The 25,593-nt window shown below is 46.3% G+C and overlaps 2 protein-coding genes across 3 annotated transcripts; both read left to right on the top strand.

Annotated features, from left to right (window-relative positions):
* Nucleotides 1-4,352: 4,352 nt before the first annotated feature.
* Nucleotides 4,353-6,638, top strand: LOC136500481 (large ribosomal subunit protein uL10). The gene is made up of 4 exons (XM_066495833.1): nt 4,353-4,820; nt 5,567-5,665; nt 5,745-6,137; nt 6,322-6,638. Exons 1-4 carry the CDS (start codon nt 4,494-4,496, stop codon nt 6,460-6,462), a joined length of 960 nt encoding a protein of 319 aa, XP_066351930.1. The 5' UTR covers nt 4,353-4,493; the 3' UTR covers nt 6,463-6,638.
* A 1,429-nt stretch (nt 6,639-8,067) lies between these two features.
* On the top strand, nt 8,068-11,383 carry LOC136501394 (2-succinylbenzoate--CoA ligase, chloroplastic/peroxisomal-like). 2 transcript variants are annotated; one of them, XM_066496910.1, is made up of 10 exons: nt 8,068-8,430; nt 8,508-8,580; nt 8,716-8,887; nt 9,029-9,130; nt 9,272-9,369; nt 9,565-9,758; nt 9,848-9,975; nt 10,201-10,571; nt 10,669-10,877; nt 10,999-11,383. In XM_066496910.1, the coding sequence occupies exons 1-10, from the start codon at nt 8,219-8,221 to the stop codon at nt 11,123-11,125; spliced, it is 1,686 nt and encodes a 561-aa protein (XP_066353007.1). In that variant the 5' UTR covers nt 8,068-8,218; the 3' UTR covers nt 11,126-11,383. The 2 variants fall into 2 exon arrangements, with proteins under 2 accessions (XP_066353007.1, XP_066353008.1); XM_066496911.1 differs by lacking the exon at nt 8,068-8,430 and having other exon boundaries at nt 8,547-8,580; nt 8,676-8,887.
* Nucleotides 11,384-25,593: the final 14,210 nt, after the last annotated feature.

Raw genomic sequence — 25,593 nt, 5'->3', positions numbered from 1 at the left:
GGAGGAGGAAGATTGATCATCATCACTTGAATCATCATCATCATCATCGTCCTCATCTTCTTCTTCATCTTCACTTGAGGAGCATGAGCTTGAGCTTGTCTCAACTTGCTTGCCCTTCATCTTCTTTTTCTCGCTACATGCGAGAGCTTTGTCTTTGCTTGATGAAGAAGCTTCTTCTAGACCCATCTTACGTGACATTTCAAATGCCACTATCTTGCTAATGACTATGCCCGGGGTCATGGTGCTCAAGTCCTCCATATTGTGAAGGATGGTGATGATGCTTGCATATTTCTTTTGTGGTAGCACAAAGATGATCTTCCTCACGATGTCCGTATCATCTAGTTTTATTAATCCTATTGAATGGAGCTCATTGATAATTAGATTCAAACAAGAATACATATCACGAATAAGCTCATCATCATTCATTGTAAAGGAATCATAATTTTGTTTAGCTAGACAATGTTTTTGCTCACGGACATTACTTGTTCCGTCATAGAGCTCTTGGAGTTTTAACCAAATTTCATGTGCCGTATTTAAAGTGAACACTTGGTTAAACACATCCATGCTAAATGATTCAAACAAGCAATTTTTAGCTCTAACATTGAAATGCATTTCTTTTTCATCACTCTTTGTGGGTTTTTTGGGATTTTTGATGGGTTTCATCCCGTCATGAGTGACTCTCCATACACCCAAATCAACCGCCTCAAGGTGGCAAGCCATTCTAGCCTTATAGTAAGAGAAGTTAGTGCCGTCAAAGTATGGATGCCTAGAGGTATCCATCCCAACCACTCTAAATAGCGTCGGCTCAATGGCGTTTAAGCCAAAGGTCCAAATTAAGTCAACCGGCTCTGATGCCAATTGAAGGGACTATAAAGCCTAAGAGGAGGGTGAATTAGGCAACTTAAAATTCTAACTCTAAACTATGACCTCTTTTTCTAACCTTAGCAAAACCTATGCAAAAGATAAACTATCTAAATGTGCAACTACGGTTTTGCTAGTGTATTACTATCTCTACCGCAAAAGGAGTAATTCAATCAATGTAAATGCGGAAGCTAAAGAGCAAGGTAGAGATATGCAAACTCTCGTCGACGACTCTGGTATTTTTACCGAGGTATCGAGAAGCGCGTAAGCTTCCCCTAGTTCTCGTTGAAGCCCCTCGCAAGGAATCTCTCGTAAGGGCCAAGCTCCCGGTCGGGTAACTCTGTGGATAGCCTCGGGCCTTCCCCACGCGCAAGTGGGTCTTCGACGTGCCTTCCGGCAAGGCTCTCCCAGATGCTCCCCGCCGTCTTCACTATCAAGCTTCCGGCCGAAATGCCGCGGGCCTTGTTTCCTCCGGTACACGGTGGCGGCCACACCACAAACATGGTTGGTGTAATTTCGCAAGACTAAAAGCTCCTCCAATGTACAACAATGGTGCTCACAAGCACCGAGTGGTAAGAGGTATGTAAACCTCACTAAACACTAGGCCTAAACCTAGAGCAAGCGCATAAATGGTGGTCTAATCAACCTAAGCACCTACGCTAATCACCTAATGAATCACTAAGCAATATGCAAGTGAAGATCACTAAAATGGTGTATCAACATCCTTGATATGTTTCCTCAGCTCCACCCTACTCAAATGGCCGGTTGAGGGGTCTATTTATAAGCCCCACTGAGAAAGTAGCCGTTGGGGACGAAATCTCGCTTTTATACTACTGATCGGACTCTAACCAGCGTCCGGTCAGCACTGACCGGACATGTCCGATCACGAAAATGGCTCTCTAGAACCTTACTGGTGTTGACCGAACTCTGGCACTCAGCGTCCTATGCAGCGTCCGATGCAGCGTCCTGTGCAGCGTCCGGTGCAGCGTCCGGTCGCTGCTGTTGACTCTGCTGTTGCCGAGCCTCTTGATCGGAGCGTTCGGTGCAGCGTCCTGTGCATCGGAGCGTCCTGTGTAGCGTCCTATGCAGCGTCCTGTCACCTCTGAGCTCGTTTCTTCATGATCTTGCGTCCGGCTTGGTTGCTATCTTCGTGCTTGGACTTTACTTGATATCTTGGGTCTTCTCTTGTGCTTCTAAGGTCTTGCTTATGGTGTTGATTATCGGATCATCACGTCGCCTTCGTCCAAGTCACGTCTTACATCCTATTGAACTACAAAATAATCACTTGCAAATTCATTAGTCCAATTTGGTTGTATTGGTCATCAAACACCAAAATCCAAAGTAAATGAGCCTAGGGTCTATTTTCCTTACAGAGCCAACGGCTCTATTTCGTTGGGGGCTCTATTTAAAGGCGTGTGGCCGGCTCTAGCTCACTCTCTTGGTTATTTGCATTGATATAGCAACCTTGTGAGCTTAGCCAAAGCCCTCCTAGTCATCTCTATCATTGATTCATCATCTTTGTGAGATTGGGAGTGAATCTAAGTACATTGCTTGAGTGTTTACTTTAGAGACACTTGGTGTTTGTGTTTCGCTGTAGGATTCGCTTGTTACTTTTGGTGGTTGCCACCACCTAGACGGCTTGGAGCAGCGAGGATCGTCGAGTGAAGGTTGGTGATTGTCTCCAACTCCGATAGCGGTGATTGTGAGGGGTTCTTGACCTTTCTCGGCGGAGAGCTAAAAGGTACTCTAGTAAATTGCTCGTGGCTTATGTGATCCTCATCTTGTGTTGGTTGTGCGGCACCCTATTGAGGGTTTGACGTGTGATGCCAATTAGCGCATGAACCTCCAAGCGAGTGAATCGCCACAACGAGGACTAGCTTGTCGACAAGCAAGTGAACCTCGTTAAAAAAATCATTATGTCATTATTTGATTCCGAGGTGATTGATTTTCATTCTTGTGATTGATTGGTTCATTCCTCGACTCGGCGGTATAACCATCTTGCTCTCTCTCTTTATATTACCGTAAACTAGTTGCCAAGCTCTTTAGTGTAGCTAGTCGTGAGAGCTCGTTAGTTTGGTTAGTGTGGCTCTTAGTTAGTCTTTGAGAGCACACTAATTTAGTGTAGTGACATAGCCATTGTGTGGATAGAGACTATAGAAACTAGAATTGTGGTAGGTGTCTTGTATTTTTAGTAGGCTAGTGCAACACTCGCTTCACCTCATATTTGTCTAACCGGTTTGCTAAGTATTGTTGTAGAAATTCTTAATACGCTATTCAACCCATCTAGCCATTAGGACCTTTCAGGAGAGCGTAACCCCCCAATCTTAGTCAACAAGAGAGGTCGCTTCCATCGGCATCGATTCTAGCGGTGCAAGATCTCGGTGGATGAGGACGACTTACTAGCGCTTTGATTTGGTAGCTCAGGAAGTGGCCATTGTTACAGTCATGACACAAGGCAAGCAAGAAGATAGCCATTGTGAAGCCCATTTTATTAAAAGAGGTGTAACCTCCTCTTTAGACCCTATTCATTTCATCCTTGAACCAAGAGGATTTTGAGAACTATAATCCTCTTGGTTTAGAGATGAGACGAACAACATATTTACGATTGTGGGAAGATAAAAAGTTTTTTTATGAAAAAAGTGGATTATTAGTGGACTATTACTAGATAAATAAATAATAATATTTATAAGGAACGTAATCTTATCTAGAACTGTATGGGCCTATGGAGCGATAGATGAAAGGAGTGCTAATAAATTCCGATCATGGTTACGGTCAGGAGTGGACGACTACAGAGTCATGCGCTGCGCTACTCTCGTGGGCGGCGGCTGCGAGTCTATGAAGCATCGACCACAGCTATGGGAGCTTAGTTTTTTTAGGCCCCGTTCGCTTTGCTGAAAAAACAAGGCAAAACACTGTTCCGGCTGATTTGCTGTGAGGGAAAAATACTATTCCTGCTGAAAAAAGAAGCTGAAAAGTACGGATTATAAGAGAAGCGGACTTAGTGCTAAGGCTAGGTACAACACCGGCGCTTGAGGCGGCGCTAATTAGCGGTTCAGTATTTTTATTTTTGCCACCGCGTACATTTGGACAGGCGCTTGGCACAGGCATCTGCTCAAACAGGCAATCAGCGCCGGGAGATTTTGTAGTTTGAAAAGTGACGGTTTTAAGAATGGATAAGTAGATTAGCACGCAAGTTTTACTTTTTTTTCCATTGTAGATTAAGGCTCTTATGCAATTGCTTGATTATTCTCTTTTTTTTAAGAGCACATTTAAGCGTTTGTGGATTGGACATACCCTAATTAACATTTTTTTTTTGTCCGCCACACTTTGCTAGGCCTTCTAGTCATCATGACTGGGCTGTATGCAAAAGAAGGCCAGCCGAGCTACGACCACAGGAGCCCAGCAACAGGCAGGCCCATCTTGGCCGCCACAGAAGGAGGAAACCCTAGCGCCCCTGCTCCTCCAACCCTATAAAAGCCACGGCCGCCGCCGCTTATCAGCTAGGTTAAAGCGACGCCGCCGCCGCAAGCCGTCCGCCTTGCCCTTCACGAAGGCTTGGTCCTCCTCCTTGTACCCCCACCTCCCCCGCCACAGATCCGTTCCCCAGCTAGGGTTAGCGTTCCTCTGCAGCGATGGCGATCAAGCGGACCAAGGCGGAGAAGAAGATCGCGTACGACAAGAAGCTGTGCAGCCTGCTCGATGAGTACACCAAGGTGCTCATCGCCCTCGCCGACAACGTCGGCTCCAAGCAGCTCCAGGACATCCGCCGGGGCCTCAGGGGCGACTCGGTGGTGCTCATGGGCAAGAACACGCTCATCAGGCGCTGCATCAAGGTCTACGCCGAGAAGACCGGGAACCACACCTTTGACCCGCTCATGGACCTCCTCGTCGGCAACGTCGGCCTCATCTTCACCAAAGGAGACCTCAAGGAGGTGCGCGAGGAGGTCGCCAAGTACAAGGTGAATACTTAGTTTTTCCGGCACCTGTTGTTTGCTGTTACCTGTCAATGCGGTCATTATTTTTTAATAGCTTGCGAGATGTACTACGATTTGCTGCTCGTCACTGCAAGCTTATTTGCTCGGAGTAGTAGCTCGATGCCTCACAGCACAAAATTTATTTTTTGTATGCAAATCTACGTCTGGAGAGATGTCACATGTAGTAGATCTAAATTCACGTCGAGTTGTCAGGATATAACTCTGGGTGTTACTTGGGTCAGTCACCTGATTGTATTTTGGTACAGCACCTAGTTCACTGATAGTACGTGATGGTACGTGTTTATAGTTTGTCTTTGGCATCCGTAGATGGTGGTCAGTTACGCTATTCTCTTACATTGGATATAGTTGCAAATTGTTTGTGTTAGTATGTTTTGAAAATTCTATATTCATAGTATCATTTCACATTCTGATGGTAACTTAGCTATAAAAGCTTGTACATTATTGGGATATCGCTTGTTGAACTTGTCAGACTAAATTTAAGTTCACATCTATGTCTGTTATTCCTTTATAAGAATTGGGAAAAATCTCTGATAGAGGCATAACAATTCAGTTTTTTCATGTTACATATCTATGTTATTGTTAGGCATTATGTGGAAGTATATATGTGTTGCAACACTGATGGTGTTTAGTATTGTTTCTGTTACAGATACAGTATCAATGTCGAGCTATAGATCGAATAGTAATGCAAATTCTTGTGTTTTTTTCTCCAGGTTGGGGCCCCTGCCCGTGTTGGTCTGGTTGCTCCAGTTGATGTTGTTGTTCCCCCTGGCAACACTGGGCTGGATCCCTCCCAGACCTCTTTCTTCCAGGTGAGCCTGGGAGCAATACCTTTGTCACAGTTAAATGCTAGCACACAATGGCAAATTTCTCACTCGTCATTTGTTTCAGGTGCTTAACATCCCCACCAAGATTAACAAGGGTACTGTGGAAATTATCACCCCTGTGGAGCTGATCAAGAAGGGTGACAAGGTGGGCTCATCTGAGTCTGCCCTGCTCGCTAAGCTGGGTATCCGCCCCTTCTCATACGGTCTTCAGGTCACCAGTGTCTATGAGGATGGGTCTGTGTTCAGCCCTGAGGTGCTTGACCTTTCTGAGGAGGACCTGATTGAGAAGTTTGCCACTGGTGTATCCATGGTTGCCTCTCTGTCCCTGGCAATCTCGTACCCGACCCTTGCTGCTGTGCCACACATGTTCATCAATGGGTACAAGAATGTGCTTGCTGTTGCTGTGGAGACAGACTACTCGTACCCACATGCTGACAAGATCAAGGAGTACCTCAAGGTAACATATGTTCACTTGTGCTTTGGCAATTATTTTGAGCGATTTAAGCTCTTGTATAACTCTGCTTTTAATTACGATGCATATCTACGTTCATTTGCCCATATGTACTGTATCATTAGGTCATGATAGTGTTGTTTTGAAAGTTGATGTTTTAAGCTGTTCTAATTTTGTGTTTGGCTTGCAGGACCCAAGCAAGTTCGCTGTTGCTGCCCCGGTTGCTGGTGCGGACTCTGGTGCTGCAGCTGCTCCGAAGGAGGAAGAGAAGGCTCCAGAGCCGGAAGAGGAGTCGGACGAGGAAATGGGCTTCAGCCTGTTCGACGACTAGAGCTGCTGTTATCGTCAATCTGCTGCAAGTTTTGGCTTTTGCTTATGAAGGACACAGTACTGTTTCCCATTATTTTAGCGCATTATGTTTTAAGTAGACAAAACTATGTTGGTGTCCACCTATAGTGTGTAATCGACAATGTTATCTCCTTAATGTTAAGTACATGTGTTGTGTCACTTGCTCTTCTTGGTTTTGTGAGCTTGTTTTTGTGGGTATTTGCATATGTTATTCTCAGATTTGCTTGCTGTTTACCAATCCTACTAGAATCGGTTTGGAGAATTGGAGATCCTGGTTTGGAGAATTGGAGATCCTACTAGAATCGGTTTGGAGAATTGGAGGTAGAAGATGGAAAAAATTGATGCTCATCTTTGGAGAATTGGAGGTAGAAGATGGAAAAATCGATGCTCTAATGGTAATCTTTGGAGAATTGGAGGTAGAAGATGGAAAAATCGATGCTCTAATCTTTTGGGTTAAATTGCTCACATAATTCACTTACCCAAGTGCTTCAGCACTGCCAAGTTTTAAATTGCTCACATAATTCACCTCCCCTGGTTAGCACTGGCAAAATGGTTATTTTGTGGCAAAAAATATGATAAGCAAAAATGGTTATTTTGTGAAAAAAATATGATAAGTTCTAGATAGGATACAGGCAAAATGGTTATTTTGTGAAAAAATATGATAAGCTCTAGATAGGATACTGGCAAAATGATTATTTTGTGAAAAATTTAGATAGGATGAAACTGGGGAGACCTAAATGTCGTAATGGTTGTGAAACAAGATTCAGGTGAGCACTGGCAAAATGGTTATTTTTTGTGAAAAAAATATGATAGCTCTAGATAGGATGAAACTGGGAGACCTAAATGTGGTAATGGTAGTGGCATGCAATATTTGTCACGAGAACTTTTGTAGTGGCTTGCCCGTCATTTCTGAATCATTCATTGCCTCATTGGCACACAGAATTGACTCAAGATCGACTTATGTTTGAAACGAGGCCTTTTAGGCAAAATATCATAAGATTTGATAGTAAAACTTGTAAGGAGCTCTTTGGAACAAATGGATAAAACCTCTAAAACTTTTATGAAATGGCTTGTTGCATAAGAAACCTAGAGGATTAATGAGAGTTGAGAACACGAGGACGAGGTCCATAGAGCGTGTTATGTCTGTGTTTTTCCATCTTTGTGTTGTTATACCACGCTCCATCGAAACAATCATTCGGTACTATAATATAGCCCTTGCTCACATAATTCACCTCCCCAAGTGTGAAACAAGATTCAGGTGTCACGGCACTGCAAGTTCTATGGTCAGTTGAAAGATTCAGGTGTTCTATGGTAAGTTGAAAGCACATGCACCTGAAATAATTCTAAACTAGGCACCTGAAATTCAAAGAAACCGGCTGCTTACCGTTTACCGTTTTTTAAAGTTTAAATAAATCTAACCCGATCGCGAGACCGTCAACACCTGCTTAAACAAGTGACTTTGTCTCACATTTTTCGCACTAAAAATAAAAATGTACTGATGACATGCCTATCCATTAGGTGGTAGTCAGCGGTCAGCACAGCCTCCCTATCCAGGCGTATCTCTATCTCGTCAGTCATCAGCTGCATTACAAATCTGTGGCCGCAACTTCCCCCTCGTGTCCTCGTGCTATATGTCTTTCCTCCTCCCTCCTTGCCGCGCGTGTCAAACCTGCATGCACTTGCAAAGTCTCTAACCGGAGCTTCGGTTGCGCTCGGTCGACGGCGCCGTCCGGCCGGCGATGCCACCGCCACGCCACTGCCAGGGCCACATTTCGCAGTGCCTCGGCAGGATCCTCGCCTGCCGCGGCGACGACACCGTCGCCGCTGCCGGCCCAGGCGGCCGACGGCTCTCCGGCGCGGAGTTCGTCGACGGCGTGCGGAGCCTCGCCGCCGGCCTCGTCGACCGCGGCCTGCGCCCGGGCCACGTCGTCGCCGCCGTCGCCCTCAACAGGTACGTACGTACACGCAGGGAGCCGGAGCGGCAGAAATGTTGTTGCTTTCCCTGAGCCATGAGCCATTGCTGTGCAGCGTCGAGTACGTCCAGCTGTTCCTCGCCGTCACCTACGCCGGAGCGATCATCGCCCCTCTCAACTACCGTTGGGTACGTATTCCTTTCAATTTCAGACTGCGATTTTTCAGTTTCAGTAGCAAGCTACTACCGTGACTTTTCCAGTTTGTTATTGTCTTGTGGTTCAGAAGAGTGTAAATGCTCTGTTTCGTCTCCCTTGTGAGCCAGAGCTTCGAGGAGGCGGCACACGCGGTGGAGCTCGTGCAGCCATCGGCGTTCGTCTTCGACGGCGCGTTCAGATCTTGGGCGCTTCGACTGACGGAGAGCGACAGGTTTCCATCCATTGACCTCTACCTCCTCCTGGGTGATCCTTGCAGGACCGGCCATGCTGTTGCAGAGTGTAAGGTTTTTGCATGCTCGACCAAGAAAACTCTTTCCCTTTTTGGATTGATTGAACAGTGTGGACCTTACAAGAGATTGCACACACATCTAGTAGTAGCATTTACACATGGTTAGTTTTGTCTTGGACATATTGGTTCAGTTGAATCCGTTGCCCACATCAAGAGGAGCATGAGAGGAGCTACGGTGATGATGGAACCCATGTCGGCTCCAGGGGATGTTGCTCTAATATGCTTCACATCTGGTAAATCACTCTCTCTCCTCAAAAAAGCTGAACATTCGCCTCATGAAGTGTATCCGGTTTCTGCCTATTACACTAAGATAAAATTTGAATTGAGAAACTTGGCTACAAAATAGCTGATAACCTTACGGTATTCTGATTCAGGAACCACTGGGCGGCCAAAGGGTGTAGCGATAAGCCATACGTCTTTGATCATTCAGTCCCTTGCGAAAATTGCCATTGTTGGCTACGGTGAGAATGATGTATGATTTCAGGATCCAAGCACATACCGTTATATTACAGCTTCCCCCTGAAAACAGCGTTGCCATGTAGACGTTGTTGACTGATTCGATAAACCGCTGACGTAATTTTTATGTCATGTTAACGACTATGCAATTCGATTTCAGTTCAGGAGAAACATTAGTGTATGACTTCCAATATTTTGCCTCTGTCTGCAGGTATACCTGCATACAGCGCCTCTGTGCCATATCGGAGGGATCTCCTCGTGCATGGCTATCCTGATGGCCGGAGGTTGCCATGTCCTGATACCGAAATTCGACGCCAAATCTGCCTTTGACGCCATCCAGGAACAAGGGGTGACTTCTTTCATCACTGTCCCTGCGATCATGGCTGACCTGCTGTCCTATCCTCGGTATGAGATAGTAGTGCTCCAGTTTTTCTGAAATCCTAGGAGTGCACAGCCGTTGGTAACTGGCTAACATCTGTCCCGTTTTCAATCAGAAAAGAGATGATATCAGACTGGGGGAAGACAGTGACCAAGATTCTGAATGGGGGTGGTGGGCTGTCTCTTGACCAAATAAATGAAGCTTCACAATTGTTTCCTCATGCTGCTATTTTCTCAGCTTATGGTATGTGTTCTTTGCCAGTTAGCACCGCAGATTCTTCAGAATCATGTATCATGAGGATTAATTTATTGTGTGCAAACTAACATCTCTATGAAGAGGGAAATATTGGCTGAACAGTGTACTTTTATAATGTACTCTAAAACCATGTTAGTTATTCCCTCTGGCATCGCGATTTAGCCACTTTGGAAATGCATCTACTGAATTTTAACAGCTTATAATTTGCAACAGGGATGACTGAGGCCTGCTCATCTCTGACATTCATGGCTCTCAATATACCAAAGCTTCAAGAACCCAAGAACCAACCAGGCAGCCATTATGGAGGCGTTTGTGTTGGCAAACCGGCACCACATGTTGAGATACGAATCGGCATGGATGATAATAGCACCAGTTCTTCACCAACTGGGAACATCTTAACTAGAGGCTTGCACACCATGGTTGGGTACTGGGCAAACAACAAGGTGGATTCATCAGATTGTGTCAGGAACGGATGGCTTGACACTGGAGACACCGGATGGATGGACAAAGCTGGTAATCTATGGCTTATGGGGCGGCAAAAGGGCCGCATCAAAACTGGAGGTGAAAATGTTTACCCAGAAGAGGTACTTTTTCCATAAGCAGTCCAAACTCTACATATTCTTTAGTCCTTCAACAATGACATGTGACTTGACACAATATATAATACCTGGAGTTGTTCAGGTTGAACTGGTACTATCTCAGCACCCAGGAGTAGCAGGAGTTGTGGTAGTTGGTGCACCAGATAGTCGTCTCGGGGAGAAAGTTATTGCTTGCGTTAGCATCAAGGATGGCTGGAAGTGGGTTGATGCAAGAACTAAGCACCAAGGCAAAGGCAAGGAAGTGTCTCCTCAGATCCTTCATGAGCACTGCAGGACGAAAAAACTGAGCAGGTGGTCTTCTGATGAAAACATATTAGCATTTGGAAACTGAATGCGCATCCGTTTGAGAGCAAATATTTCTTACCAATGGAGCTACAATCACCATTCTCAAAATTTTCTTTTTGTGTAACAGATTTAAGGTGCCAAGGTCTTATCATCAGTGGAGGCAGCCATTTCCAGTGACTACGACAGGGAAAATCAAAAGAGAGGAGCTGAAGAGGGAAATTTTAGCAGCAATTCAACTACCCAGCAACTTGTAGCTTTTTTAGGTAAAGATCCATTTTTGAACCAAATTTTGGTTCAATTCGACTCTAATTTTTGAGGCCTGTAAAAAAGGTGCTTGCTTTACCTGGTTGGAGTTTAAGATGCGAGGCAGCTGTTCGTTTTTTAAAAAAAAGAGTGAGACAGTGAGAGAAGACGTAAATGTGAGTTTGTTTAAAAAAAAACTGAAATAGCTTTATCTCCGGGTTGTTGGTGAATGGTGAATAAATTTTGCAAGTTTCTAAGAGGATGTTATGTTTGAGGGACCATTTGTCCTAGATGAGGCAGTGAATTCATTCATTAAATTTTAGTGAATCACCCTATTCCTCATGCATTTTATTTCACTAACAAAAAGAAATTAGAAGTGAGAAAATGATGAATAATTCTCGCCTCAAATAAAATACCCCCTAAATGTTTCATCACAAATCTGAAATGGTTTTTTAATTCCTGTGACATCCGTGACTCTTCTCCACCTTGACAAAAGAAGTTTAATCAATGACAGTTGACGGGGACCTAATACCAGGATACCCCAGAATATGGAACCAATAACCATCGAACGTTAAAAACTCCTGGACGGACAAGAGCGCCGCTGCGTTTCTTGCCCAAATGACGGAAGTTTGGTTCTGCCTCGCCCGACGCCCTTGGGCCAGCTCCGCCTTGCTCGAGGGCTAAGGGCTAGACTCCGCCTCGCCCGACACCCTTGGGCCAGCTCTGCCTCGCCCGAGGGCTAAGAGCTAAACTCCGCCTCGCCCGACGCCCTTGGGTCGGCTCCGCCTCGCCCAAGGGCTAAGGGCTAGAGGGCTGGGCTCGACTCCGCCTTGCCCGACGCCCTTGGGTCAGCTTCGCCTCGTCCGAGGGCTGGGCTCGACTCCGCCTCGCCCGACGTCTTTGGGTCAGCACCGCCTCGCCTGAGGGCTAAAGGCTCGACTCGGTCTCGCCCGACGGATAAAAGCTAGGCTCTACCTCGCCCGACGTCCGAGGACAAACCTCGCCTCGCCCGATGTCCAAAGACTGGTTTCGTCTCGCCTAACAACCTCTCCCCGCTCCCCCATGATGATGGGAACAGGGTAGGACAAGACGTTTGGGTCAACCGCGGCTTCGAGGACTATACCATGCGCCCCGACAGGAAAAGTACTGCCAGAGAACGACGGGATGGGTGCTTTAGACCCTTCCAGGCGTGGCAGGGCCTGAATAGTGTTGCGGGCGTGTACTCTTCGCCCTATAGAGTTGTAGGCGCCGCCTTCAGTCCTCAGACACGGAACCCGACGTAGACATACGACAACCACTATGGTCCAAGAAAGGGCTTGCGCCCTCCCCAATGACGGATGTGCGGTCGCCGCGCTGTGGTCTCAAGGGAGCAGCGCCCGCTCCACGATCCCTTGGGCCCACCAGATCGGAGCACTCGTTTCGGCCTCCGGATGCTCTCTCCGATCAGAAGGCCTTGCCCATAGCGTTACTCCGGACTCCGACCCCACGTCCCTCCGACGAGGATTTGTAAGAACCAGAAGGTGTGCGGAGCAAGGCTGGGCAAGGCTCATAAGTCAAAATGACTATACCAGAGTCCATACACTGCGCAGAGCAATACTCTGTAGCCATCCTGATATTCTACAGTGGTATCGACAGTATTGTAGGCGCTTACCCTTACCTGATATCCGCCGAAATGGACAACAAGGCTGGGTAGACGTGAACAACAAGGCTCAGTAGCATACGCACCCTTTCCCTCTCACTGGTAAAACCGTCCCATTCATCTATAAAAGGGGAGGTGCTTCCTCCAACAAAAGGATGGACCTTGGACAACACAATAGACATCACACACAGTCAAGCTGCTATCAAGCTCTTGGCATCCTTTCGACCCTTCCATCAGAGACTTGGGACCAGTCCCTCTCTCGACTGTTTGTACCCCCTACTACGAACCATTTTTGGTGCTAATAACACGAGCAATAACAGACTGGACGTAGGGACATTCAGCCCAAACTAGTATAAATCTTGTGTCCTTTAGCATACCATCCGGGCCTAACGCGCATCACTATAAATTTACTTGCCGGTGCTTGTTCGAAACACCAACAGTTGGCACGCCAGGTAGGGGCCTTTGTGTGTTCCAAATCAGGCCTCAGATGGCCAACCACGCAATCAGCTGGGTCCCGGACGCACATGTGCATTTTGGTGACCTAGATTTCATCGTCACACTAGGAGGAGAACTGGCGCTGGCCCACACGGCCATCCAGTCTTTCCCTTCCATCAACCCAGCCACCGGAGGCTTGAGGGCCAGCCCGGCGTCTCCCTTGGACCCCAGTCATCCAGGGAGGCCCCGCGCTGCATCACCCTCTCTCTAGAATGCCACATGCGAAGCGCCCCGACAACGTTTCCGTTCGGCCTCCGCAACGCTGCGGCGACCGCTGGCCACCTTCTGGCACTATGCATGGTTCAGGCACTCCAGATGATTCCCATCACATGGCCCTTCGTGGTCTAGGGGCTCGACCTGGTTGGGCCACTCAAAAAGGTGCCCGGGGCTTCACCCTCCTACTTGTCACCATAGACAAGTTTACAAAATGGATCGAAGCTTGACCGATCTCCACGATCAAAGTCGAGCAAGCTATGTTGTTCTTCCTCGACATCATCCATCGCTTTGGAGTACCGAACTCTATCATCACAGACAATGGCATGCAGTTCACCGGTAGGAAATTCATTCGATTCTACGATGAACGACACATCCGGATCGATTAGGCAGCCGTTGCGCACCCCGGACGAACGGGCAGGTCGAGCGCGCAAATGGCATGCTCCTACAAGGCCTTAAGCTCAGGATCTTCAATCGGTTGAACAAGTTCGGCACGCGCTGGCTCGCTGAGCTCCCGACGGTGCTCTAGAGCCTAAGGACAACTCCTAGCCGGGCCACCAGCTACACACCCTTCTTTATGGTCTACGGTTCCGAGGCCGTTCTCCCAATAGACCTTGACTATGGGGCACCAAGAATCAGAGCATACGATGAATAGGGGGCCGAGGCATCCCACCAAGATGCCATGGACCAGCTAGACGAAGCCCGCGACATCGCCCTCCTCCATTCGGCCAAGTACCAGTAGGCGTTGCGATGGTACCACAGCCGACGGGTGCGGGACCGAGCTTTCAACGTCGGTGACCTCATCCTCCGCCTTGTGCAGAGCAACAAGGACCGCCACAAGCTCTCCCCACCCTAGGAGGGGCCGTACGTCATCACGGAGGTACTCCGCCCAGGTGCCTACAAGTTGAAAACCATCAACGGCGAGGTCTTCACCAACGCCTGGAACATTGAACAGCTACGTCATTTTTACCCTTAAATAAATGCATGTTTTTCTTCTTAGTTTTTACAAATCCCTGATCTTTAGTGACATCCGACCCCTGCAAATCGCGAGGGGCCAGACCTCACTCGAGGGCTGATACGAATAATACAAGTACATTTTGCAAACACTTCCTGCGTTATCTTTGCAAACTTTCTCTAAGTTTTCTGTTCTTCTCATAACAATTCCGAAAGGCTAAGATTTTGGGAATAAATTCTGAATACAACTGGTATGACTACGGGAGACCCACGCCCTAGCGGCTATAACCTCTTTGCTCACTAGCGTAAATCAGAACTAATTCACCTGCACTCCTAGTTTTTTTGCAATTTATGTCATGGGAAGAGTCGGAGGGCATCGAAACCTCTTCTATAAAAAGAGGAAGCTGAAAAGCTGTTTGCCGTAACAAAACATGAAAATTTGTTCATTTTTGCACAAATTCACCACTACAAAGTGATTTCATCACGCAAAGGACTAATGTACTCCTAAAATTCAAAGGACTGTTCACTCAGGGGCTCCCCAAACTTATTCAATTACAATCTCTGCTTAAACTTTACTACAAGAACTACTTCGGCCGCCGCGCCAAGCCTCCATCGGCGATGTCCGGACATATACACGGACCAGTTCGTCTACTGTGGCCGCCGCGCTGAAAGGATCAAGATGCCTAAGAGGGGGGGGGGTGAATTGGGCTAATTCTAAATTTTCTTGCAATAATCAAATCCTATGGTTGGCCCAATTAACCCCTTATGCCTAGAAAAGTGTTTCTATTAATCTAACGCACAACGGACTTGCAACCTATGTTCCAAACTTACTCTAGCATGGCAATTCTATGAATGTAAGAACAAGTATTGAATTGCTCAAAGTAAATGCTCAAAGTAAATGCTCAAAGTAAATAGAGAGAGAGGAACGCGGTGATGTTTTGCCGAGGTATCGGAGAGTCGCCACTCCCCACCAGTCCTCGTTGGAGCACCTACGCAAGGGTGTAGCTCCCCCTCCATCTGCGCAAGGATCAAGTGCTCTCTACGGGTTGATTCTTCGATACTCCGTCGCGGCGAATCACCCAAAGCCGCTCACAACTTGAGTTGGGTCACCCACAAGCTCCGTTGGGTGATCACCAAGCTCCCAATCACCACCAAGCCATCTAGGTGATGGCGATCACCAAGAGTAACAAGCATGAACTCTCACTTGACCACGCGAAGCCTAATGAGAAGATGGATGCACACTTGACTACTCTTGATTCACTAATGAGGCTACTCTCTTGGATTCTCAAATCTCAATCACCTCACTAGGACCTTGCTCTTCTTGGCACTCACAAATGTGTTTATCAGCTGTTGGAATGAGCAAAAGTCACTCCACACATGAGTGGAGCTTCTATTTATAAGACAGCCTAAAAAACGAACCATTATGAGCTTCTGCGGGGTGACCGGACGCTCTGGTTGTTTTGATCGGACGCTTCGGTCAGTTCAACCCGTGAACAAGTGAAAATGTGTTGATCAGACGCTGGCAGGGTCCGGTCACCACTGACTAGAGCGTTCGGTCGCATTAAAACCTTACTGGAACCTTACTGTACTCGACCAAATGCTGAACCCCTAGGGTCCGGTCAGTACTGACCAGACGCGTCCGGTCGCTGATTCCCTTCTCTGGAACCTTACTGGAGTCGACCGGACGCTGCCTCTTAGCGTCCGGTCACATGACCTCTCCAGCATCCGGTCGCACCGAACGCAATCTACTTGATCAAATGAATGGACCAGACCCTACGGCTAGCGTTCGGTCACACCGAGGTCAGCGTCTGGTCAACATTTGACCCTCCATTCACCTCCAACTCTCGATCATATGTGAATGAAGTTTGCTCCAAAGGATCTTAGGCATTCGTAGGAGCTACCTAGAGCTAGTTTCAACAAGTGTGCACCACACCTAACTCACTAGACTCATCTAGGTCAAGCTATCCGTCCATACCCCCCTTAATAGTACGGCCAAAGGAAAAACAAAGTCCTAAACTACTCTAAGTGTCTCTCCAACTCCAATCGACACTTAGAACTGTCATCCTTAACCTTGTCGTCCATCCTTTGAAAACCTGAAACGATTTCCATCGTAGGGGCATGACAACTTTGATTGCCCAATTGATCTCCATTACCATGACCTAACTTAATTGCCTCTGCAAAACACACGTTGGTCATAGTAATCTTGTATTATCATTAACCACCGAAACCCAACTAGGGGCCTAGATGCTTTCAATCTCCCCCTTTTTGGATGATTGATGACAATACCACCTCGAGTATGTGAAAGAGTGAGGTTTTTGACGGGCTTGGTTATATAAGCTTTTATCGATAAGAACAAAAGTGTTAGTCAAGCTTATATGACCCAAGCCAACACAATGTACTCAAAGGATATGAATTAAGCATGAGTACGAGTAACAAAGCTCATTTGCATCATAGTATAAACGTGGAAGCAAAGGCAAATGAGCATAACACAAGTGATATGACATATAAATAATGTAAAGTAGAGAGCACACATGTCATATATCACAATCACGTAGATATCACTATCACAGAGATATAATAATATGCAAGGAAGTAACACACGAATGCATAATAGTAATAGTGTATCACACAAATAGAACTCCAAATGTATATAATAAGCTAATACTAGATAACTAGCTCCCCCTAAAAGTCGCTCCCCCTGAGTCTACATACTCGAACCCTCTCCCCCTTTGGCGTCAAACACCATACCCTAAGGGTCGGTCGGTGGGGCTACAGCGGATGAGCCGGGCGCTGAAGTACGTGGAGCAAGATGAAACTGAGTGCCATCATCATCTGACCCTAAGCTCTGAACTGACTGACCTTCTGTGGCTGGCAATGTCTCTGAAGCGGTCTAGGTCTGAGCTAGGGCAGGTGCTGCCTGTGATGCTGCTGGAACATCTGTCATAGGATCTGACGAGGTGACAGATGAGGGGAGCCTCTGAGTAGTCACAGCGACTGGGGCTGCTATAGAAGGACTGGCGGTATGCATATGAGGCGGTGTAGGCATGCCAGTCAACTCACTGAAAGATGCTCCAAGACTCCTGGAGACTGACGTGTCGGGCACAAATAGCGAGGGTGACTGCTCCGGTGAGAAGCACGTGTGATATGGTGTGAACTGTAGGGTCTACCACTGGTGAGGACAACCACTAGGGACACTTGAACTAGTAGGTGAAACAAACTAAGCTGGAGGATGTCCCTGACTCTAAAGCCCACTAGGCTGTACAGCTGGAATCGTCGAAGTGGTGGTAGGCTGAGCAAGCTGGGGCGAAGGCTATGGCTGTGGGGCCCCTAGAGCTGTTACTACATGCTGCATAAATCCCATGAGCTGCTGCTGCATAAGTATCTGATGCTGATGCATCTGCTACTGCTGCTGCTGAAGAAGCTGCTGCTGCCGCTGGAACTCATCCTGACGAGCCTGAACTGTGCAAAGTTGGCAGCAGTCTCCTGTGCCTGTCGTGCCTGATCCTGCTGCATCCACTCAAGAATAGCAATCAAGGCAGGGTCCATCTACAGTACAGGTGGAGCTGAGCTAGAACTACCAGCCTCTGCATCATGTCTGCGTGGAAGCATCTAAGGAATCGGCTGATAGTCATCATCCGAACTGTCACTAGACTCGGTCATCTCCTACTATGCCTCAAGCTGCTCCTCCTCAGTAGCGGCTATGCCTCTGATGATCTCGTCCTGCTAAGTTGCTGACTCTAGAACATCTGGACGACGACTGGGACGAGTGGGTGCCTGTGGTGTGCTGTGCTGGATCCTCTATGCCATGTTATAAGCCAGAAACTCTATGGTGGCACCTCTATACTCTGCAACCATCTCAGGGGTCTAAACTTGCATAGATTGGAGCATCAGGAAGGTAATCCAATGTGCATATGGAAGCTGCCTGCAACCCTTGAAGCCCTTAGCTATAGTATCCTCCATCTCTGATAGAAGGAGGTCCCAAATGTCGAACACGGTCTGCTGCATCAGGGCATTAAGGAGCCAGAGCTGTAGGCAAGTCAGACCTTCTCTATATCCCAACCTAGGAAGTAGTGTCCTCCTGATAATAGCCTCTAGCACATGAGCTGTAGGAGTCAGGTCACTAGGGTTCCTCCTCGACCCCTCACCAAAGGGCTCCTTGAAGCAATGGCGCACAAGATCAGTAGGGGGCACCAACCCTCCATGAGGACGCCTAGGAGGCTCCTGCTATCCATAACATACCTCATGCAATTTGATAGGCTGATCCTATAGCCTTAGTATCTCCCGGGCCCTAAAACTCATCACCCTGTAATCTCTACCATTGAATGCAAAGTGAATGAAGTTGTGATGTGGGTCAACATAGAGCGATGCATAGAACTACCGAACCCAAGATGGTACATATACTCATGTCTGGCCAATCAGATCTGTGAGCCCTGGCAAATATGACAAGTAGGGGCGGATATGCTCTCCGGCTGCTGCCACAATAGACTCTATACTGTAGACCCTCTGAGATCTGAACACTGCCCCACTGTTGAGATAAGCATTATAGAAATCCTCCTAGAGCGGTGTATAGAAGCCCTCTATAGCTCTCTCATCCCTCCTCAGAGGGAACCACACATCAAACTCAATAAACCTCAGCTAGCGAACCTGTCTGGCTGTGGCGGCTCTCAAGTCAAGGTGTACCACTGGAGGTGGACCCTATGGTCTGGACAGTGGGTGTGAACCCCTACACTGTGTAGCTGGCCTCGGTGGAATTGTAGCACTGGTACGACTAGAGCGGTGTAGCTGGGGTGCCAACTTGGTCTCCTTGGCCTGCTGGCCCTCCTGAGTCTCCTAAGCTGGTTGAGGCTCTACTGGTGGGGGCTACTGCTGTGGCTCCTGCTGGGACTCCTCCTGATGCTGAGGCTCCTCAATAGCCAGACGACGTCCTACCATCATGACAGTCCTAGGTAGACTACCATGAAGTCGCTCAATCTCCCTCAGTTTGCCCTGCGCGTCTAGTGCCAGATGATCTGCTATGACAACTCCACTACGGCACCTCCTCTCTCGGCATGCTTTGCAGCCTTAGTGACTGCTGCTGCTCTCGATGTCTCTACGTCGGGGTACTTGTGCTTCTTGGATGTCACCTGCTTCGTTGCCTTGCCTTTCGATCCTGTAGGCTGGCGAGGCGAGGGCCTCCGATCGTCATCTCCTAGACCACCACCAACATTCTTCGTGCGAGCCATCTGAGCTGACAAGAAGATGAACTGCCACTAATGAAGATCAACTGTCAAACTGACACTCCCAAGGCTTGGCCTCGATCCATACTCGCGAGCTTGGCTTTGAGTTGACTGACAACTGCCACAAGAACCTCAACGGCACCGACTTGCTGCACGATAGAATAGATGGATATACGAATAAATACAATATATCTAATAGATGTGAAAACCTAGGAAGCAAGCAATGTAGGTACGAAATTGAGACGACGGGCATGCTACCTGATGATCAGCGATCTGAGAAAAGAGGAGACGTTACGCGGGGAACCTTGGAACCGACTAGGGTTAGGGTAGATCGAAAGCCCTGAATGTGATTTGAAATCAGTGCATTGCAATTTGATCTAGGTCACAAGCAAATCAAAATTGGAACAACGGTCTGGCCTTACCAACGAGGAGGTAGGGCTAGGGCACTAGAAACGGCCTTGAGTGGCGCTCAGTGCCTGGGAGCCGATGGTGGCACACGCGGGCGATGACGGCGTGGCGAAGTGCTCGGCTGCGGACTCGGTTGCGGCGACATGGTGTGGCTTGGGCGCGGGAGGCGCGCTGTGGCTTGGGCGCAGGAGGCGCGCGGTGGCTTGGGCGCGTGGGGAGGTGCGGTGGCATGCGAGGCTAGCGCGAGGTGCTCGGCGACGTGGGCAAGGGAGCTGCTGTGGCGAGCTTGCGGTGGCATCGGTGGCTAGGGCACGGGTTAGGCCGATGATGGAATAGGCCAGCAAGGTACGGTCGATTGAATATATAGGTCCCCCAACACGACAAGAAAGGAAACAGAAAAGGAGTCCTGAAGCCACACGAGATCCACTGATCGGATGCTCTGGTGCTAGCGACCGGACGCTACCACCCAGCGTCCGGTCAATTCTAGAGAGGTCCAATTCCTCTGGAATCACGACCGGACGCGTCCGGTGGTCCATGACCGGACGCAGGCAGGGTCCGGTCAGTACAGCCTGTTCCTTCTTCAAACGACCGGACACTAGATCCCTTCCTGACTGGACGCAGAAATGCAGCGTCTGGTCCCTCCTTCAGTAGCAGTTCACCTCCTGTGAACTAATCGGACGCTGGACAGCAGCGTCCGGTGCAGCGTTCGGTGGTCCTTTTCCAGCAAATCTTCAAAGTTCCTTTGCGCTGCCTATTCCCAATCAAGTCCCAACTTGAATAAGATCCAAATAAACACCAATTGGGACTGATGTGAGTGACCTCTCTCAAACCCTCATATTTTTCAAAATATTTTACCTTAGGCTATAATTCTTTTTTAAGAAAATAGGCAATAAGAGGGCAAATGGAACAAAACGACAAAACAACATCCATGCATATGCAATACTTTTATAGGTAAATCTAGTTGCTTGTCAAGTTTGATCTAAGGTTAAGCTTCTTCACATGCTTTTCGGCGATTATCTTAACCATGTTAGACAAGCCCAATATGCATTGCCAAAAATTAAACATGTTGTATATTACAATGAATGCAAGGGTCAACACAAGCTCAATTTTTAGTGAAGTTGCTAAAGTCAAGTACATTGAGCTCATTCTGCAATCTACAAAATGTAGTCTCATCTAGTGGTTTAGTGAAGATATCCGCTAATTGATCTTCGGTTCTTACACTTTCAAATGATATATCATTTTTAGCAACATGATCTCTTAGAAAGTGATGGCGGATATCTATGTGCTTGGTGCGAGAGTGTTGAACCGGATTATTTGCAAGTTTTATTGCACTTTCATTGTCGCACAAAAGAGGTACCTTTTCTAAAACTACACCATAGTCTAGCAAAGTTTGCTTCATGTATAAAATTTGTGCACAACAAGCACCCGCGGCAATGTATTCCGCTTCGGCGGTGGACAAAGCCACACTATTTTGTTTCTTGGAGGACCAAGACACAAGTGATCTACCAAGCAAATAGCACCCTCCGGATGTGCTCTTTCTATCCACTTTGCATTCGGCATAATCCGAATCAGAATAGCCAACTAATTCAAATATAGCTCCTTTGGGATACTAAAGACCAATGCTTGGTGTGTGCTTAAGATACCTAATGATTCTTTTTACGGCAATTAAATGTGTTTCCTTAGGACTAGCTTGAATTCTAGCACACATACACACACTAAACATGATGTTAGGCCTAGATGCGGTTAAATATAAGAAGCTACCAATCATAGAACGGTAGAGAGTTTGATCAACTGGGTTATCTCCCTCATCTAGGTTGAGATGTCTATTGGTAGGCATTGGTATCTTGATTGGCTTACATTCATCCATCTTAAATCTCTTGAGAAGATCTTTTGTGTATTTCTCTTGAGAGATGAAGATGCCTTCTTTCATTTGCTTGACTTGAAAACCAAGAAAGAATGTAAGCTCACCAATCATAGACATCTCGAACTCCTTCGACATCAATTCACCAAATTCTTTGCATGAGTCTTCATTTGATGATCCAAAGATGATATCATCAACATATACTTGATAAATGAAGATATGCCCATCAAGCTTCTTGGTGAATAGTGTGGTGTCGACCTTCCCAATGGTGAAGCCCTTCTTAATGAGGAAGTCCTGAAGGCGCTCATACCAAGCTCTTGGGGCTTGCTTAAGCCCATATAGTGCCTTAGACAACCTATAAACATGATTAGGATATCTAGGGTCTTCAAACCTAGGAAGTTGATCAACATAGACTAGTTCATTAATAAAGCCATTTAAAAATGCAGTTTTCACATCCATTTGATATAGTTTCATTTCATGATGTGATGCATATGCAAGAAGGATATGGATGGCTTCTAATCTTGCAACTGGTGCAAAGGTCTCTCCAAAATCCAAATCTTCAACTTGAGAGAACCCCTTTGCAACTAGTCTTGCCTTATTCCTCACAACAACACCTTGATCATCTTGCTTATTGCGGAACACCCACTTTGTTCCAATGACTCTTGCACCTTTTGGTCGCTATCCAAGAGTCCAAGCTTTATTGCGAGTGAAGTTGTTCAACTCTTCATGCATGGCATTGATCCAATCCGGATCTTTGAGAGCTTCTTCTACCTTGGTAGGCTCATAGCAAGAGACAAAAGAGTGATAAGCAATAAATGAAGCAAGTTTTTGAGATTGAGTCATTACACCCTTTGATAGACTCCCTATGATGAGATCTTGTGGATGATCTTGTAGGAGAGGTGTATTTCTTCTATTGACCACTTGAGGAGGAGGTTATGGAGCATCAACATCTTGTGCTTGTACCACCATTTGCTCATGGGAGATATGAGTATCTTCATTTTCTACTCTCCCATCTTTCTCACCATCTTGTGGCACACTTGATGAAGAAGGTTGATCAATGACTTGTACATCATCTTCATCATCTTTTGGCTTGATGTCTCCCACCAGAATATTCTTCATAGCCTCCCTTAATGGTTCATCACCTACATCATCAAGATTCTCATGTGCTCCTTGGGAGCCATTAGATTCATCAAATTCCACATCATATGTTTCTTCAACTAAGCCGGTGGCATGATTAAATACTCTATATGCTTTGGACTTTGATGAGTAACCAACAAGAAAACCAATATCACAATGTCTTTAGAACTTCCCTAGGTGTTGCCGCTTCTTGTAGATGTAGCATTTGTAGCCAAACACCCTAAAGAAGGAGACGTCTGGCTTCTTTCCATTGAGCAACTCATAATGTGTCTTGCCAAGGAACTTTTGAAGGAATAGGCGGTTGGATGCATAGCATGCGGTGTTGATTGCTTCTGCCCATAGAGTTTCAGGGGTGTTGTACTCATCTAGCATTGTCCTTGCAAGAGTGATCAAGGTCCGGTTCTTCCTCTCAACTACACCATTTTGTTGAGGAGTATAAGTTGCGGAGACTTCATGCTTGATCCCAACTTCATCACAATAGGCTTCAATGTTTGTGTTGTCAAATTCTTTGCCATTGTCACTTCTTATCTTCTTGAGCTTCACTTCAAATTCATTTTGAGCTCTCTTGGTAAACTTCTTAAAGCAAGATGCAACTTTGGATTTGTCATGAAGGAAGAATACCTATGTATATCTTGAATAGTCATCAACAATCACAAGACAATAGAGATTCCCTCCCAAACTCTTGTATGTTGTTGGTCCAAATAAATCTATGTGTAGGAGTTCTAGCACTCTTGTGGTTGACATGAAAGCTTTGGTTGGATGAGTATTTGCAACTTGCTTGCCGGCTTGACATGCACTACAAAGTTTGTCCTTCTCAAACTTCACATCCTTCAATCCTCTCACCAAATCATTCTTCATAAGCTTCTTGAGTGAGCTCATCCCAACATGAGCAAGTCTTCTATGCCATAGCCACCCAAGTGTTGTTTTGGTGAATAGGCAAGTCTTCAAATTTGCATCTTCAGAGGTGAAGTCCACTAGATATAAGTTGTTGTATCTAAATCCATTGAATATCACTTGATTGTCATCTACCTTGGATACAACAACCTCCTTCTCGATGAACAAGCATTGGAAGCCAAGATCACACAATTGTCCAATGGATAGCAAGTTAAAGCTTAATGAAGCAACATAGAGCACATTGGAGATGGAATGATCATTTGATATTACCACTTTGCCCAATCCTTTAACCTTGCCCTTTAAGTTATCTCCAAATGTTATTTTCTCTTGTCCATCTACCTCTTCATCTAGTGAGGTAAACATACGAGGATCACCGGTCATATGTTGAGTGCAACCACTATCAATAACCCAATGACTTCCTCCGGTCTTGTAGTTTACCTACACACAAGAGATTCAAGCTTTAGGAATCTAAACTTGTTGAGGGCCCTTCACCTTCTCAACAAGTGACTTAGCCACCTAAATCTTCTTAGGCCTATTCTTGTTAGGGGGACCTAAGAATATGACTTTCATCTTTCCACTAGAGTCCTTTCTAAGCATGTAGTGAGCATTGAAGGCAAAGGGTCTAGCATGCTTGGGCAAGGGTTGTGGCGGTGGAGTTTGACACTCATGAGCAAAGTGGCCTTCTTGTCCACACTCAAAACATCTCTTTGGCTTTGGCTTTGGCTTTGATTATTGTTGTTGAACTTGAGCCTTCTTCTTCTCTATACTTGCCACATATCCAATGCCACTTCTATCCATCTTCATGACGGTGTTCATGAGTAGCTCACTTTGGAGATGCTTGCCTCTAGCAAACTTGCTCAATCTAATCTTGAGATGCTCTTTCTCCAACTTGAGCTTCTTATTTTCTTCCTTTAGAGCATCATCTTTCTTCTCTTCCTTGAGCTTCTTGTTTTCTTCTTTGAGCTTCTCATTCTCAAGAATCAACTCTTTGTTATGATCAAGAGTTTCTAGCACAATGGTGTTGTGGCTTTTCATTTCTTCAAGATCTTTCATGAGCTTCTCATTTGTGTTCTTGAGCTTGACATATTCATCATAGTCATTGCACTCAACCACTTGCTTGCCTTTGCCACTAGATCCTTGCTCAATGCTCTCATCAATCAAATCATCACATGATGTAGCTATATCAATCTTAACAACATGGTTAGTAGCATCATGTGGCTCATTTGGTAAAAATTCTTGAGCAATAACAAGAGTATCATGATTGATCTTGAGAGTAGTGTATTCATCTTTTAGCTCATTGTGGCTAGTGATGAGCTCATTGTGCACCCACTCAAGTTTATCATGTTTATCCTTAAGCTCTTTCTTAGAAGATTTGAGCTCCTTGAGTTTGGATGATATAGCATCATTAGTTTCTCTAAGCTTATCATTTGCCTTTTCCAATGTATCGCACTTAGCTAAGAGTGAATCATTTTTAGCATCAAGCTTTTCATTTGTAGCTCTACTCTTTCTAATGATCTTAGTGTATTTTCTTAATATTTTGACAAGATCATCATATGTAGGTGAATCATCATCATCGCTATCGCTATCATCATCACTAGCTTGCTCATCATCCCTACTATCATCATTCTTAGTTACCTTGCGTTCACCCTTGGCCATAAGGCA

This window comes from Miscanthus floridulus, chromosome 13 (assembly GCF_019320115.1).
Source record: "Miscanthus floridulus cultivar M001 chromosome 13, ASM1932011v1, whole genome shotgun sequence".
Taxonomy (NCBI): domain Eukaryota; kingdom Viridiplantae; phylum Streptophyta; class Magnoliopsida; order Poales; family Poaceae; genus Miscanthus; species Miscanthus floridulus.
This window is presented reverse-complemented; position numbering and strand designations above follow the sequence as displayed.